Raw genomic sequence first — 18,592 nt, 5'->3', positions numbered from 1 at the left:
CGCATGATTCATGATAACTACTTTTTATATATGTGATGTATGCCATGCTTTTGTTATTGCTTAATGTAAGTCGATCAGGATTAAGAGCGTCTGCTAAATGCCTAAAGTGTGTGTGTGTGTGTGTGTGTGTGTGTGTGTGTGTGTGTGTGTGTGTGTGTGTGTGTGTGTGTGTGTGTGTGTGTGTGTGTGTGTGTGTGTGTGTGTGTGTGTGTGTGTGTGTGTGTGTGTGTGTGTGTGTGTGTGTGTGTGTGTGTGTGTGTGTGTGTGTGTGTGTGTGTGTGTGTGTGTGTGTGTGTGCGTGCGTGCGTGCGTGCGTGCGTGCGTGCGTGCGTGCGTGCGTGCGTGCGCGCGCGGTCATGATTATGAGATTATTTTAGAAAGCAATAGAGGTATTATCACTATTATGTCGTATATATTTCTTCTATACAGTATATGTACTATATCATTCTTTCTTCTTTGCAACCCTGCCTCCTGTCTCATTGTCATGTATACAGAAAAGTGTGAATGCTTTCTGTGACTTGAATAATAATAAAGCTCTCTCCGTCCTGCTCTCTCTCCCTTATCTCTGTAATTCTACTTACCACTGTGTCTCACTTACAGTAGTGATGCACCGAATATTCGGCCGCAGAAAATATTCGGCAGAAAATGGCTAAAAATGCATTTCCGGCCTATTCGGTTTCGGCCCCGAATAGGCAGAAAATATATCACCGAATAGTGTATGCAATTAATGCATTCAAAAGAGCTGAATAAATGTTTTATGGACCCATAATAGTGATTATAATTTAAGTTAAATTTTGCCATATCCATTTATTTTGCCATAAATCAGGTAGCATTAAGGTACGGCCGTGACAGCAATGGTAGGGAAAAAGATATATAATATGAATCATATTCGGATATTCGGTATTCGGTTTCGGCCAAGAATGTATCTTTCGGTGCATCCCTAGTCTCACTCACTCTTTCCCTGTCACTTCCTCCCATGTCGCTCCCCCCCCCCCCCCCCCCCCCCCCCCCCTGCAGACCTTACTGGAGACCACTACCAGTCTATTGAACCATGACCTCCACTGGTCCCTGGCCCACCTGCGTGCGGCGGTCACCAGGGGCCTCCACCCGAGACAGGACCACTGTAACATCTGTCTGCAGCAGTACAAGAGGCGGCAGGACTCGCCAGACGAGATCATCATATTCAGGTATAGTCGACTAGTTTACTAGACTAGTAAATCCACTAGTCGACCTTGTTAATCCACTAGTCGACCTTGTTGGTACTAGTTGACTAGTTGATAAGAAGAAAAAAAAAAGATTATAGTTATAGTCACCATGTACACAGTTTTTCAATGTACAAATATTTATTAAAAAAAACAAAAAAAGTTAATTTTTTTAATTTATTTTATTTTTTACATAATAGCAGGGTTTCTCAGAGTGGCACAGGCCTTGACGCGAGTCCCAGGGGTTGCCTCGGAATACTTGATAAATTATCAATGTCACTTGCACTTGTACTTGGTGCGTTCTTTTTCAGTCTACCGCGTACAGTACCAAGTCTCTTCACCAAATATAGCAGTAGATCGGCTATTTTCCGTGAATGTCCCCCCCCCCCCCACCAGAATGGGGATGCTGGGGTTTAACCCATTTTAGGCGGGAACCCCTTTTGGTGTTCGCATTATGTTATGCTTTAGCTATTGAAAAATAGCAGATCTACAAGCTCACCGAGTGGCGCGCTACGAGCTTGTAGGTCTGCTATTTTTGAAAAATCGAAGAACGACTGACAGAAACATAGCTTTTTCAAGAAAACAGTCAGGATTTAGAAGACATTTGCAGAATCGTTCCCAGGTCAAAATGGGTTAAGTGGTTAAACGCCAAGTATAAAAGTTATTTTCAATCTTTCAATCTTTGCTCTGAAGGCTAATCGTTAACTAAAGGAGAAAAAAACTACGGGATTTGTGGCTTCTATAACTCTGTGGTATTTATAGAAGCTTCTATAACTCTGTGGTATTTATAGAAGCTTCTATAACTCTGTGGTATTTATAGAAGCTTCTATAACTCTGTGGTATTTATAGAAGCCACAAACTGAAAATGACCAAACAAAAAATGACAAGCAATAAACACGGTTCACACTGGGAAACGACTGAAATCAACAGCCAAAAATCACAACTCGTGTGTGTGTGTGTGTGTGTGTGTGTGTGTGTGTGTGTGTGTGTGTGTGTGTGTGTGTGTGTGTGTGTGTGTGTGTGTGTGTGTGTGTGTGTGTGTGTGTGTGTGTGTGTGTGTGTGTGTGTGTGTGTGTGTGTGTGTGTGTGTGTGTGTGTGTGTGTGTGTGTGTGTGTGTGTGTGTGTGTCATAGCTGTGGCCACCTGTACCACTGTCAGTGCCTGCAACGGAAGGGCAGTGGGAGTGGCCTGATTTCGGATCGCTCGCAGGGGTGGAGCTGCTACAAGTGTTCCTCCAATCAAGGAGGAAGGGGCGGAGTCGACACAGAACCTGGAAGTGGTCGCAGCGCCTCTCTGGCACAGGTGTGTGCGCGCGTGTGTGTGTGTGACAATTGATTGCTTTTTACTAAGTCCTTGAGATAAACAAACTCCACTCCTCTTCCTCACCAACATCACCTTTTTCTTCCTCCTCTGCTGTTTCATTTTTCCTCCTCTGCCATGTCTTTCTCCTTCTCTTTTCTCCCCCCTACATCTTCTCCTCCATTCGTCCCACTCTCCTCCCTCCCTCCCTCCCTCCCTCATCCCCTCCCCTGTTCCTCGTTCCTCGCTCTCGCAGACTCGTGTGACGTCAGCACTTCGGGAGACGGCAGCAGAGGCTCATGGGAAAAAGGTACTTCAGAGCAGTGGTTCTCAAACATGTTCATGTCAGGGACGTCCCCCACACTGACGCGTATTTAGTCACCATTTGTGCCCATAAGAGAAAATGTGTCAATATTTGTCCAAGTGTTTGGAAAGCAGCAAATCTACAAGCTCACAACGCATCGGCGAATTGCCGCAAATTTAAATTAAAGGTGATATAGACAAGTGTCCAGTGTACACAGAATTTCAAATAGCTCCACCCCCCCCCCATCCCCCTGTAATTCTATTGGCCGAGCCAGGTCACTTCAGACTATGGGATTGTTGTTGCTGCTGGGAGGGACGCTATGGATATTGTGCTCGTATGGCTAAATATGACATTAAAAAATTATGAATTTCTATCGATATCTTAGTTACAACAATGACATTGAGTTGACATGTTTTTTAAGGGTAGCTGTAGCATAATCGCAATATCACACAACTGACACGACGAGTCCCGCAAATGAGGAAGTAGGAACTAGGAAGTAGCGGAGGAGACTCACTGGCTCTCACTCAATTCAATTCTCTTTTATTTGTAATCGTGCATATAAAACATATATTACGCCCCAGCCACTACAGCATCGTTCATGTGAACTACTCTGTCCACGGTTATTCATTGCAATGAAGAAAAATCGCTATGATGATCCGCGACGGCTTGTCACCGTTGGCGAGCACGGGTTGAATGCATGCTTCAAGCCGGCCGGACCACCCAACCATGCGCTATACATAGCTATTCTCATAATTTCAATAGGCTTATTAAATAGTATCATAAACATACTATTTCACATGAACAATGGTGAAACTAAGATATGGGGATAATATTATACATTGCAATGAAATCGCATCGCGTTTTCATTATAATACTGTTGGGTTGAACACACCGTCACAGCCTCGCGCTGCAATTGGCTAAAAGTTTAAATCCCCCCCGACATCCCGACTGTAGTGGGTATAAACAGTGCATTCAGCCCAAGGGGGCCAAAGGGAGAGTGTGCTGTTGCAGCAGAACACCTCAGCATCATAATATAGGGAAAGATAGAGGGAAAAAATACATTTATATATATTTTAAACTTTGGCTGAAAACTTGTCTATATCACCTTTAAATAGTGATTCAGTGTTTAACCCATTTTGGGCGGGAACCCCTTTTGGTGTTTTAAACATTGTTATAATTTAGCTATTGAAAAATAGCAGATCTACTATTTTTGAAAAATCGTGAAAATATTTATTTCAGAAAACTGGAGGATTTAGAAGATTTTTTAAAAATGTTGAGGTCAGGCCTAAATGGGTTTAAACTGTTCCTCATTTTGCTGGGGACCTCCTGGAACCCCTTTAAGGACCCCTGGGAGTAAGCTTTTAGACTGGCTAAGAGATTTGGTGTAGGGGGTGCAAGTACAGAGCCCTGGGGGATCCCAGTAGATAAGCTTCACCAGTGGTTGAAGTGGAATGTGATGTTAAAGAAAAAATATACGCGCATACTCAGTGTTTTGGCACCGAGCCAATCTGCCAAAAAATAATCATGAAAAGCAAGAGGGGCTCACAACTCACTTTTAAATGCTCCAATTTGTATTCACAGCAGCAATAAACAAAGTGATGTTGTGAATAAAAATGAGAGCATTTAAAAATAAGTTGTTTATAGTTTGTTTTTCATATTCTGTAACATTGTAAACACAATAAACTGGTTCGACCATATCATCTTCAGCAGGAGAGTAGAAACCTTGTGCCAGCCATGAAAACGTCCAAAGGGCATCTCTCTCTGTCTTCTACAAAGCTCCCTCACTTCTTCCAGATTATTTTGGGGTGACTTGACTGCAGTGCAGTCAATGCAGGCTTCTGCTTTTCAACAGGCTATTCGGTTTGTGAGTGGAATTGCATATTGACTGATTTATGATTAAGGCCAATGTTAGCTGTCCAGAGCAGGCATTTCTGCTTTGGAATGGACAAGTACAGTACAGTACAGTACAGTACAGTATATGAATGCTGCCTTTATGAACATTCTCGCTCAGAATTCTCTTATCGCCTGGATGTGCTGGTTGAGCTTCAGACAGAGAGAGAGGTTTGCCCTTAAACATCAATAATTTGACCACTATTGGGTTTGGTTTTGTTGTACACGAACAGCCAATTTGATACGATAGTTTTAAGAAATGAGATGTATTTTCCAAGTAGCCCATTTGCTTCATCAGAAGGTCAAAATGAGTCATTCTGACTGGGACTCAAAAGCTGTGGGCAAAATCATTTTACTTGGATTTCTTCCCTTTGATTTAGCTTATTTTGAGTTGGATAAACCCTCTTTGCAGGGAATTGTAGGTGACTGATGATTTTTAGACATTTAAAACAGTAAAACTAGCATTTAGGATTTTCTCAATGTACTGTATCACTGTCTAATAATGAACTAATTTTGCAGTCCTTTCAAGACCTGCTTTCCGTTGATGTTTTTCTGATTATTATTTATGTAAGTTGCAGCTTGCAGCAACTACAAGTGCTTTTGTTTAAGATGTGAAGTATACGTCAGCGTTTTTTGGTCAGGTGAAACCTGACATACAACAGGCCAGTTTTTATTAGCGACCTAGTCATGATTGACTGCCTCCTAAAGCCAATGGGAGTCTGACCCCATACTGCCTAAGCCAATGGGAGTCTGACCCCATACTACTGCCTAAGCCAATGGGAGTCTGAACCACTCGTGTAGCCAATCGCGTAGTAGCGACCTAGTCATGATTGGCTGCCTCCTAAGCTATGACACGCGCACCACGGAAGTCACTGCAACACGGAGGAGCGGCTGACAACAGCGGGCCAGCAGCTAATGTTATGAGCTAACTGTAGAGCATAACAAAACACAGTGATTTAACCAACAAAAGAACGTTGCAAACGAACAACTTTGTTGCGATTCTGAAAGTGCTATTACGATTTATAACATTAGGCTACTAATACTATTTGCTATTAATAACATGCATTTGGTTTGAACTTTGTGGTGGACTTATTCTAAGCTGTTGATGCAGACATGACATTAATGGAACATAATGTGAAAATTCATATAATGTTTTTCCACTATATAGAATGTGTGTATGTGTCCATTCATGTGTGGTTATGTATGCATGTTTCATATTATGTGCACGTTATGTGCAGCCATCCAGAAAATTACCTGATATTTCAGTAAGTGATATTTTGGTGCAGTTCATAGAACATTAATTCGGTTCAGGAGACATGATTGCTGTTGTTTTATTAACCCAAAGCTCAATGTGACAGAAAACTTAGCAGTTGTAGTGAAATCTTGAAAATGCTGAAATTGGGAGAAACAAAATTAACGGTATTGTTCAAGTCTGTTAGATGTTCAAATATCATTTGCATACAGTATACTGTAGTGTAGGTCACCCCTGCATATGCGTATATTCTGCATACTGTCTCACAAGTCAGGAATCATTGAAACTTAACCCATTTAGGCCTGAGATCAGATTCTAAAAATGTCTTCTACATCCTGACAGTTTTCTGAAAAAGCTATGTTTAGTGGCAGCGGTGGCCGAACGGATAGCGGAGCGGTCTTGATACCGGAAGGTTGCCAGTTCGAATCAGCGGTCCGACACGTTAAAATTACCACCGCTGAAGTGCCCTTGAACAAGGCATTGAACCACTACGATGAAATGTGTTCTATGAGCAGGGCCTGGCTGGAAACAAGTGCTTGAGCTTAGCCCAGATACCCTGGGTAAATATAGTAATCCTTCTATGGTAAATGGTAAATGGTGCATTTATATAGCGCCTTTATCCAAGGCGCTTTACATAGATTGTGCATTACATTCACCCATTCACACACACATTCATACACTGATGGCAGCGGAAACCATGCAAGGCACCAACCAGCACATCAGGAGCAATTAGGGGTTCAGTGTCTTGCTCAAGGACACTTCGACACTAACTCTGGGGGAGCCCGGGTTCGAACTGGCGACCTTGCGGTTACCATCTGGAAACTCTACCCCTGAGCCACCACCGCCCCAGTCGTTCTTCGATTTAAAAAAAAATAGCAGACCTACAAGCTCGTAGCGTGCCACTCGGTGGTGCGCTATGAGCTTGTAGATCTGCTATTTTTCAATAGATAAAGCATATCATAATAACACCAAAAGGGGTTCCCGCCCAAAATGGGTTAAATCCAGAAATGTCTATACACAACAACAACAATGAGATGAAGTTATGCTGCTTCTGAAATTAATGTTTCTCTTCACCGCAGGATTCCTTTTGTTCTTTCGGGTGTTTCGTTGCTAATTAGCCATATGGAACGTTGTTATTAGTCTGTCAACACAAGAGAAACGCCACAGGGAACATAGCAGGTCTCGCTAGAGGCTATCGTAACAACTGTAAAGAGAGAGGCGAGAATTGTGTTGTGAACATCACACCAACCTGTCAGTTTATGAAGACGTCGCTGTGGCTTGAGAAATTAGGGTGGAACTGGATGTGGTTACAAGGGCACTTAATTGCGTGTCTGAACAAGTTAAGATAAACTGAACACATAATTAATCACAGCAGCACCAATTCATCAACGTATAATATTCTGATATTGCTATAGAGTGTTAGTTCAGTCACTGGGATCTTCCAATCTCTCCTGCTCTTCAATAATTTGATTTGATTAGATTAGATGTCATACTAGGAAATACACACATAGACACATTACATCATGTTCATCGGAGAAACGTCAAGGATACAAACACAAGAAAGTCATGTGACTTTTTTTCCCCGATTGTGGTCCTTGGTCTTTTTGAAACAAAATGCATATAGGCAGACAGTACATCAATAAATATACAATCAAGAGCTACACTGCCTACAGCAGGGGTTCTCAACCCGTGGGTCGCGACCCGTCGGGGGGTCGCCAAATTATTTTTTATTATTATTATTTTTTTTTTATGCAACTGAATGGCTGGAAAATGGAAATGAAGAGTTTACATATAGTACACATAGTACATGCATACACCTTCCCTAATGATTATATCTGGTTTCAGTATTTATTTATGGTGTATTGTCTCTATTATTAAGGTTATTTTAGCAGTCAATTTATATTGGGGGTCGGGAGGGGGCGGGGCGGGGGTCCCGAGACGTTGCCAAAGCATTTTCGGGGGTCCCCGGCCAAAAACGTTGAGAACCCCTGGCCTACAGCATAAATGCATACAATCGCATTACTAATGTAATAATGTAGGGGCCTACAGGGGACAATAGAGGTGGAAAAAGGAATTAAAGTGATTTGCAATTAGGTTTTTGTTGTACACTCGATTACCATCAATACCTAAAGAGATAAAAGGACTCAAAGCTTTAGTTTTGGTAGTGCAACTCAGTAAAGAGACAATACATTATTACGGTGGCGCGTCAATTTCATCCAATGGGGGAAAAAAGTACCCATTTATCAGCCTCAATTGTATAGTATTCCAATTCCAATGTTGTCTGCTCATTTATTTATTGCATCACATCCAATTTCACTTGTTTATCCTATATGCAATCTCTCTCTCCTAGATATTGGTATCCAGACATGAAAGTTAATTTTCTGTTAACCCCTTTTGGTGTTTTAAACATTGTTATAATTTAGCTATTGAAAAATAGCAGATCTACAAGCTCATAGCGCGCCACCGAGTGGCGCGCTACGAGCTTGTAGGTCTTCTATTTTTGAAAAATCGTGAAAATATTTATTTCAGAAAACTGGAGGATTTAGAAGATTTTTTTTTTTAATTTCGAGGTCAGGCCTAAATGGGTTAACCCATTCTGGGCGGGAACCCCTTTAGGTGTTTTACCCCCTCAGGCCGGGAACCCATTTTTGGGTTCTGTACAGTATACAGTATTCAAAAATGTAAAAAAAAAAAAAAAAGCTGCTATATCAATATTTGACGTTTTTCAGAAAACTTTAGAGGCGTTTTTAGAATCTGATCTCAGGCCTGAATGGGTTAAAGACCTGTAGAGACATGGAGACCCCTGTTACTGAACACACACTCTATAGCAATGATTACTATCTGAATATAGAGCTACTGAACACTTATGGTAACAAAACAAAAAACACTTAAAGGAGCATTCAGTGATTTGGGTGATTTGGAAAACCACCCAGTCCGCCCCGGTAACAAAATGTGCACATGCACGCTCTACAGTGGGGGGAAGTGCAACAGGCCAACAGCATGTGCACCAAGGCCCGCCCCCACTCGATCATGATTGGAGGAAGGCCCCTCTCATCCTGATTGGATGAAGGCTTTGCCACCCGCCACCAAAACTGAAACTAGGGTTTTTTGACCCCAGGGGCTCACTGGGGACAGGGAGGAACTCCTTATATGGTCAGCACACTCTATAGTAGGGAGGATTATCCAGAAAAAACAAGTGATATTTGAATTAAGTCAAATTACTGAATATACCTTTAAAACACTTTTAACAGATAATGTTTTGACTCCGTAGCCGGGGGGATATCCAAAAGGCTAGTTTGATGTGAGAATAATACCAAGTAGTTAGAAACTGACTCTGTAGTAGAATGCATTTTAACCCATTTTGGGGCGGGGAACCCCTTTTGGTTTCAGCATTATGTTATGCTTTAGCTAATGAAAAATAGCAGATCTACAAGCTCGTAGCGCGGCACCGAGTGCCGCGCTACGAGCTTGTAGGTCTGCTATTTTTGAAAAATCGAAGAACTATACTGACATAGAAACATAGCTTTTTCAGAAAACTGTGCAGGATTTAGAAAATCTGATCTCAGGTGTAAATGGGTTAAAACAGATAATGTACATAGAGTATATGCATCCTGGCAGTTTACAAAAAACATCAGAAAAAAAATAGTCAGCCATAGAGCATATACATTATTTAAATGTCACAGCCAGGGAATGGATGCGTAAACCCACAAAAAAAGGCAAATCAATAGCTTGTCTGCTTGGCTGGATTTAATCGATGTTCCAGCATCTCTCTTCCCTTCCTTTCCATTCCAATCTGTAGGACATTAACCCGTTTTGACCTGAGATCAGATTCTAAAAATGTCTTCTACATCGTGACAGTTTTCTGAAAAAGCTATGTTTCTATGTCAGTCGTTCTTCGGTTTTTAAAAAATAGCAGACCTACAAGCTCGTAGCGCGCCACTCGGTGGCGCGCTATGAGCTTGTAGATCTGCTATTTTTCAATAGCTAAAGCATAACATAATGCTAACACCAAAAGGGGTTTCCGCCTAGAATGGGTTAACTTGTACATGGACCAAAATTGCGTGGCTAAATCCACAGATGGGGACCGTTTCTGAAGTCTTAAAAGGTCACACAATTATACAATTTCACTTTTCAACGTTTTTACTCATAATTTGGCGGTCTGACAAAAAGAAAAGTGAAGGTAGACATATTTTTGTCCACACATCCGTCAGGGTTTTTTCTCTCATCTTGTCTGTAAAGCAAATAAATATTCTTCCAAAAAGTTGCATTAATAATAATCTGTTTAACGGTATGTAAAACATATAATATAGATTTGTCATGGAATGGTGAATTAGTTATACCAACATTGTTCTTGTGGATGCAGTTTGTTTTGACTTGTTTTTGAAGATTTTAAAGAAATTGTGACTCCTAGCCAAGTTGAACCAGCAGCCTTTGCGGCGCCTCATAGGCAAATGGAAATCGTTTTTTAGAGTACTGAACCTCTGTGAACATAATAAATATTATTTCTGAGGCTTTTCTTCCCTTGAGAAGTCCTGGAAATGCATCTATTAGTGCTGAAGGATATACTTCTAATAATGCCAGAATAGTATAAATATATAAGCCTTGGCTTATCGCTGGCTGTGGTATAATTTGGAATGTATGAGAGATTAAAGTCCAAAGGGAAGCGACGCACATCTCAAAATAATAAGACGTGAGATCAGATTCTAAAAATGTTCTTCTACATCCTGACAGTTTTCTGAAAAAGCTATGTTTCTATGTCAGTCGTTCTTCGATTTTTCAAAAATAGCAGACCTACAAGCTCGTAGCGCGCCACTCGGTGGCGCGCTATGAGCTTGTAGATCTGCTATTTTTCAATAGCTAAAGCATAACATAATGCTAACACCAAAAGGGGTTCCCGCCCAAAATGGGATAAGTCAATTGTGGCATTTTTCCGTGTCGTGATAAAGATTGCTACAGTATACACACAAAACAGTGCCAATGTTGTATTGTCATTACAACAAGGCTTTTCCATGACCCTGTGGCCTGTGCTTAAAATGGTGGCCTGCCTGTATTTACACAAAAGAGGCCAAATATATAATCTAATTCTAATTGTTTCAGATACAGTGTTGTAGCAACTTTTAAAACATGTTTTAGGGACTGTAACAATCTTCTAAGTACGAACATGTTCGTACCTAAAGCTTTGCACCAAATATGAAATGGTTTAGCCGAAAATCACCTTTGTGCGTCCGGGAACCCCTTTTGGTGTTTTAAACATTATTATGTTATAATTTAGCTATTGAAAAATAGCAGATCTACAAGCTCATAGCGCGCCACCGAGTGGCGCGCTACGAGCTTGTAGGTCTGCTATTTTTGAAAAATCGTGAAAATATTTATTTCAGAAAACTGGAGGATTTAGAAGATTTTTTTTACATTTTGAGGTCAGGCCTAAATGGGTTAACATTGGCCCGGTTGCTAGGCAACACCTCCGTCACTGGGACCCACTGCCCCCCATAGACCTCCAGTCAAAGTAGGATCCTCAATGCCTCGTATCTCTGAAACTATACGAGCGCTGTCCGTGGTTGATACCAGACAGTGGCCTTGTGGTTAGAGTGTCCGCCCTGAAACTGGGAGGTCGTGGGTTCGATCCCCGGCCGGGTCATACCAAAGACTGTAAAAATGGGACCCAATTCCTCCCTGCTTGGCACTCAGCATCAATGGGTTGGATTGGGGGGTCAAATCAACTAATGATTCCCGAGCGCGGCGCACGCTGCGGCTCACCGTTCCAAGAGATGGCTCAAATGCGGAGAACAAATTTCACTGCGGTAACGTCTGTGACTAATCGTACGACTTTGACTTTGACTTTGGTTATCACTGCGCAAAAAGCATGGAATACGGATGTGTATATTACAGGAAACTCCCGTTAAACTTTCCAACAAACTCCGGTAAACTCCCCGAATTGTACCGTCACACCTGTATATTACCGTATATTACTGTATATGCCTGCTAAACTTGAGGTTTACGGGCAAACCTAGTGCCCATAATTGCCCGTTAACTCCTCTTTTCAACGCAGTGTATGATTATCCATTCGAGGTTCGGATGTGATTTGTGATTTTTATATCGCATCGACTCCCGACATGTTAACGTTTCTGGCGAAAGGTAAACAGCGGGAGCTAATGCTAATATTAGCCGATCTGTACAATGGCGGTCTCCATGGCGGTAAAGCGGAAATTAATTATGTACAGAAAAAGCCCTGGCAGGGTTTAACTACCTTCTGCCAGACAGAAGAGTTAATGACCTTTTTTGTGACCTTTAGATTAAAGTATATTGTAGGTTGGTGTGTGAAGTGATGTGTGATTGTTACTATTGCATGTTACAGTTCCCCACGGTGCTCTGCTGTGTTGCAGGTGTTTGTAGAAGCAGCGTTGGACCCCCAGCAGACACAGTCCTGGGACCAGCTACGCTGTTTATACAGAGGACCATCCAGGGTACTGTACACTACACTACAGTACATGTGTATGTGGGCATGGATGTCTCCTGGTGCATGTGACCTTGTGCACGTTCAACCCATGCATCTACCCCTTTCTGCCCCCCCAAATTATTTTGCTCCTTTTTCTGCTTTTCTCCAGTGGTGGAAAGTAAGTTACTTAAGTACTGTACTTAAGTACAATGTTGAGGTATTTGTACTTTACTTGAGTATTTCCAATTTCCAATACTTCTATTTCTACTGCTCTACATCTCAGAGCCAAAAGTTGTACTTTTACGCCACTGCAATTATTTGGAAACTTTAGTTACAAGTTACTTTGGCGATTATAATTTTGATTAGAAAACGTACATTAACCACTTCAACCCTATACATTTCGGCCATTTGAAAATAGCAGATCTACAAGCTTGCGACGCATTGTGAGCTTGTAGATACACATTGTGAGCTTGTAGATACACATTTTGAGCTTGTAGATACACATTTTGAACTTGTTCTGCAATATGAGTACTTTTACTTGTAGTACTTTAAGTACATTTTTGCTCCTTTTTCTGCTTTTCTCACACATTTGCCACTTCTCCTGCAGCATGTCCTCTCTCTCCTCTCCCAATCTGTCCCACTCTTTCCACTCCCTCCCTCTCTCTCTCTCTGTCACTCCCTTTGCTTTTACTTTTGCTCCCTCTATCCTCTCCTCTCGCTCTCTTTCAATCTATCCTCACCTCTCTACCCTTTCTCTCATCTCCCTTTCTCTCGTTCCCTCTCTTCCAGTGTGTTTTCCATGGTTCTTTCTCAATCCCATCACAGACCATGATGGAGTGCTGAATAGTGTGACCAACTGCTCACACAGACACAGACGCACACGCAGTACTCCTCCAGTATACCACTGTGAACAATATAAAATCTCGTTTCTTTTGGTGTTTCTGCCCCTTCTCGCTTCTCTCTGCCTCCCAACCCCCCCCCCCCCCCCGCTCACACCGACTCTCACTGATGTTGATAACAGTGACATTGTACCTTTTTTAACATTGTATGGGTCAGCAGTATAACTGCAACACAAACACGCACATATTAGCACACATTTTTCTTACCAACGAGGCAAGCCAGCTGCAGTATCAGACCTTTACTGCATTGCTGTATGCTTGTTGGATGAATGTTGTGTAGTGTCATGGCCGCCCCAATGCATTTCCAATGGGAGTCACATGGTTTGACACAACATTTGTGTTGTATGAGGGGGAGGGGCGCAGTCGAAACACAGCCGAAAGCCATACAACAGCTTGTAGTCCAAAATGTGGACTACAAGACTACATGTGACTTCCATTGGAAATGCATTGGGGCGGCCATGACACTACACAACATTCATCCAACAAGCATACAGCAATGCAGTAAAGGTCTGAGTGAGGCCTAAGAGGGTTGTGCGTGTGTTGTTGTTCGGGTGTCTGTCTGTCTGTCTGTCTGTCCATGTATCTGGAGCCAATCTGGGAACCCATCGTCAAAAAAAGGGGAAAAACAGCGCCCTCTGCTGTTTGTCTCCTTTGAATTTGCACAGCTTGGAATCTGTTCTTGAGAGCTTAATCCATAGCTAATCTCATACCAATCAGTGCCAGATGTCTTGTGCACGCTGCCAGTAGGGCAAATAAGTACCCCCATCCCACATGTTTATTTTTATGGGCTCGGATCAGGCTGAAACCTTGCCTATATTTGGAGTCATTATGCCATCATAGACGACTGACGGCCCAGTCTGACCACTGAATCACATCGGATCCCCCGAGATCCACAAAGATACGATTTTCTTTCTCTTAAACTTTCCTGTCCATCCATCCCTCTTTCTTTCTTGCTACATTATCTATTTATCTTACTATAGTATCACCCGTATACTTTTGTTTCCTCTGTCTTTTGTTTGTCTATCCTTCTCTACTATAGATATAGAGCATGTAATTACAAGGAGCATTGGGTTCAAAGACGATATAAAGACATTTTATAGTGCGTATAGTTTCAATGTACAGATTATAGATTTTGTTCGATGTTATACTGCTTAGAGACTGATAATCGGTTCATCTATGACCCTAGATTACTATTTCTTTAGATGCATTTCCAGACGGCGTCACACTGATAAGAACTAGTATGCGCGGCGGGCAGGCTGGGGCCCCCCAAAAAAACGACCGCTCATTAGATGCAATATAAAAGTGGTCGCAGCACTCGTAACAAATGCATCCCATCAAACTTCCAGATGCTTTTTTCCTCCCAGTGTGGAGGAAGAAGGTTAAGGCTTCACTCACACCTGCACAACAGATTGTTGTATAGCTGATGCATGAGCTCGCACTTCATTTCCAATGGGAGTCACATGGTTTGACACAACATTTGTGTTGTATGAGGGGGAGGGGGGGCAGTCGAAACACAGCCGAAAGCCGTACAACAAAAATGTTGCGTCAAACCATGTGACTTCCATTGGAAATGCATCGGGGCGGCCATGACACTCACCCTTTGTTTACATCTACCATGCAACAATGTTGTATGCTAGATGTGAAGGTGTGAGTGAGGCCTTAGGATGGACTGTGATCTCTTCGCTCTTGAAATATATAATTGGTTTATGTGTAAACAATATAGCGATACTCAAAGCACCTCCAGTCACTGAGGGAGGGCTCCCTATGATCACGGCACCAGAGTCTTCTTGATCGCGCGCAGCTGTATCACGTCAAACCTAATTCATGCTCCGCCGTGCAAAGGTGTTGCGTGCAGAGAACGAGAGCGGAGAAGAGCAGACCTCCAAGCTCACAACATCTGTTGACACGATGTGACCTTGCTATGTCAGCTGTTCCCCGCGCACAATACCGTTGCGGGTGAAGTTTATATCTCGCTAGTAGTGTCTCACCAGCCAACAACACACAAGAGAATGTTGAATGAACAGAAACCAATGCTCCCCCAAAACAACAGGTTTTTGGGGATCTGTTTGGGAAGTGATTACATGAAACAGGCACCTGCGTGCCGTGTGCAGTCTCGGTGTTTGTAAACAAAAAAGGCGTCTATGCATTTGGTGTATTACCTCGTTGTTTTCCTTGCTTACTGTAAATCGCTCTGGATTAAGAGCATCTGCTAAATGCTTTAATTGTAATTGATATATATATACGTGTGGGATAGATGAATGAGAGAACAGAGGGGGGGAGCCATCACTACTGTGCTGTATACGTTTTTTTTCTCATTTTTATACCATACTGCTTTCCTTAACGTTGTCTCTCACTTTACCTCCAGCTCGCCATCCTCTCTGAACTCTCCCATTGCCATGGCAACGAGAAGCCGGGACTCGTAAACACCGCTCAGCCGGGAACCGCGAGCATCTTCCACAACGAGACTTTCCCGCTCAAACTGTCCCCTCCACCAATGGTGGAAGAGTAGCGGTGAGACTACCAGCTACAGCTGGAGTTAAACGTCGTGACCCCGGATAGGGTCGGGATCGGGAGGAACCCGGATCAAACATTGAGGACCCTGCAGGAATCGGTTTCCATCACATTTGGAAACCGTTTTCAAGGAACCGGTTTTTTATCACACCGTCAGAGCTATAGCGTGAGGACTTTACGTCTATTGTGCAATTGGCGGTTCTGAGACTTTTAAATTCTCAGAGTTAACAGATGTGTTTAAAGGGTCCATTTGGAACGCCCTATAGAAATCATTAACCCATTTTGACCTGAGATCAGATTCTAAAAATGTCTTCTACATCCTGACAGTTTTCTGAAAAAGCTATGTTTCTGTGTCAGTCGTTCTTCGATTTTTCAAAAATAGCAGACCTACAAGCTCGTAGCGCGCCACTCGGTGGCACGCTACGAGCTTGTAGATCTGCTATTTTTCAATAGCTAAAGCATAACATAATGCTAACACCAAAAGGGGTTCCCGCCCAAAATGGGTTTTAAAGGGAACCGTTAACAGGAAATCGATAAGGAACCGGAATCGTTATAGAGTATAGCATACAAAGGTCCCCAAAACAGACCTGTCCATGATATAGTTGTGACTTTTGCAGCAAATAAGATTGCGTCCTCTGTGCATGTTTGAACAAAAATACTTGAGGACAGTAGCTGGCTGCTACACCACATTATAATAACGATACACGGTAAACTCCTGTGTTCATTTCATTCTTAATAAGAGCAACGTGTTTCAGGCCAATGACCCCTTGGCTTAGCTGAGAGAGCGATGCCGCAGGGGGGGGGGGGGGGGTCCCTGCTCTCCCTACGCTACACATTGTATCAAATTGTGTTGCAGATTAAACCTTTTTCATAGATTCCACAGAAGGCTTGTCATGTTGGATTCATGTTAATGTGTATTTTAAATGTTTAACTAAGACATTTTAAGGGGGAAACCACCCATTTTCAACATTTTACTATGTCATTAATATATCTTAGAGCTGTTGTGTGGAAATAATAAAAAAAAAAGTCCCCCCATTCTGTGTTTCCTAGAACTGTAATTATGAAAGAAATCATTAGATGTGGTTCACCATGTTAATGATTTTTTCAGACCTCTAGTTCTAGGAAACACAGAATGGGGGGACTTTTTTATTATTTCCACACAACAGCTCTAAGGTACATTAATGACATAGTAAAATGAGTGGAATTCCCCTTTAACTACTTAAAACCATCAATACTTGAGCTTTCACCCTGTACTTAGTTTGCTCTTTTTCCCCTCTACACCAAATTGGCACCTCCGCCCGGTCCGTTGTAGGCCAAAAGAATAATAGAAAACCCACGAAAAGACAAACATTTATTTTCACAGCAGAGCAGATCCTCAAAGGAGGCCTTAGTCACGCTTCACGCTGCTGTTCCAACCCTATTGAAAGCCCTTTTCGCCAGAGTTCTAAACAAAATGCCTAGCTGCTCTCTCAGTGCTGTCAAGATTGTGCCAGCACCTCATCGTGTGCTTGAAGAGAGAGAGAGAGAGAGAGAGAGACCAGGGCTGTAAGTAAGGAAAAGGAGGGGTCTTGTGCTCGTACTTGTCAGGCCAGGAACAAGTCACCTTCTACACAACACTGCAGCTTGCTGATGAAACACAACATACTGGCACTTTTCCACTGGATCATACAGACTATGCAACTCTACTGGACTCGATTGTGGTACGCGGTAGTTTGTTTTCCACTTCAGATTGTAGTCTTCATGTCTTCTTCTCCTCCTCCTCCCCCCTTCTGCCTCTGTGCATTCCCTCTGACCAACTAGTAGTCTGCAATGTTTTCACATCATGACTTTGGTGTTTTTTTGGTGTTGTCTCGGCTCACTTGGTACCCAATAAAGTCCCCAGGCACAGTAACACTTTTGACCGATGGAAAATGAACAAAGTCGAGTCGAGCCAGTGCCATGCAGTGGAAAAGTGCTTATTATGTTTTTGCTTTTACGTCCGGAGACAGGCTTTAGAGACGCGGCTCCTCGGGAGACTTTGGCTCAGATCTGAACCCATTGGATTTGGGCGTTGGGAACCCGTTGCGAAGTGCCATATAACGTACTGATAATAGGCTTAACTTTAACCCATTTTGACCTGAGATCAGATTCTAAAAATGTCTTCTACATCCTGACAGTTTTCTGAAAAAGCCATGTTTCTATGTCAGTCGTTCTTTGATTTTTCAAAAATAGCAGACCTTCGAGCTCGTAGCGCGCCACTTGGTGGCGCGCTATGAGCTTGTAGATCTGCTATTTTTCAATAGCTAAAGCATAACATGATGCTAACACCAAAAGGGGTTCCCGCCCAGAATGGGTTCAAACTGATTTGATTCATAGATAATTGTCTGCAATGTGACGAATAGATATATATGTATTCTTAATTATTATTGCACTACAGTGACAGTTTGCTTAGGATACGGCCGTGGCCACGTTTTGTGTAGCTTGCCTCTTGTTTTGGGCTATATGAATAACGGCAAATAAAATGTTGTGTTTCTAACATTTTGACAGGTTCAAAAAAGGTATTTTTCTCATAGATGCACACGCGCGCGCGACCCACACACACCCATAATAGCGCGTTCACACAGAAGCTCTGCTGTCCTTAGATGTTCTCTGTATGGACACACACACACACACACCATAATAACTATTATCACAGTCTCTTTATGTAAGCCACTTAGGCCTGACAGATCGTATTGATTGTGCTCTCAGACAGCTTTTCACAAAGAATAAACCCCTGAGTACCTTGTGACAAACACACGTACTCGCGCATGTGCACACGCA

The 18,592-nt window shown here is 42.5% G+C and overlaps 1 protein-coding gene across 2 annotated transcripts in view; it reads left to right on the top strand.

The window, feature by feature from the left end:
* The window catches only part of vps8 (VPS8 subunit of CORVET complex), a 121,266-nt gene extending 104,676 nt beyond the window's left edge, over positions 1-16,590 (top strand). For both annotated transcript variants that reach the window (XM_079512585.1, XM_079512584.1), the window contains exons 41-45: positions 1,018-1,187; positions 2,336-2,504; positions 2,758-2,811; positions 12,331-12,411; positions 15,648-16,590. In XM_079512585.1, coding sequence (XP_079368711.1) covers positions 1,018-1,187; positions 2,336-2,504; positions 2,758-2,811; positions 12,331-12,411; positions 15,648-15,791 — 618 coding nt within the window. In that variant the 3' untranslated portion in view covers positions 15,792-16,590. The remainder of the gene's footprint in view (positions 1-1,017; positions 1,188-2,335; positions 2,505-2,757; positions 2,812-12,330; positions 12,412-15,647) is intronic.
* The last annotated feature ends 2,002 nt before the right edge of the window (positions 16,591-18,592 follow it).

The sequence above is a fragment of the Electrona antarctica genome, assembly GCF_951216825.1.
Source record: "Electrona antarctica genome assembly, chromosome: 10".
In the NCBI taxonomy this organism is placed as follows: Eukaryota; Metazoa; Chordata; class Actinopteri; order Myctophiformes; family Myctophidae; genus Electrona; species Electrona antarctica.
This window is presented reverse-complemented; position numbering and strand designations above follow the sequence as displayed.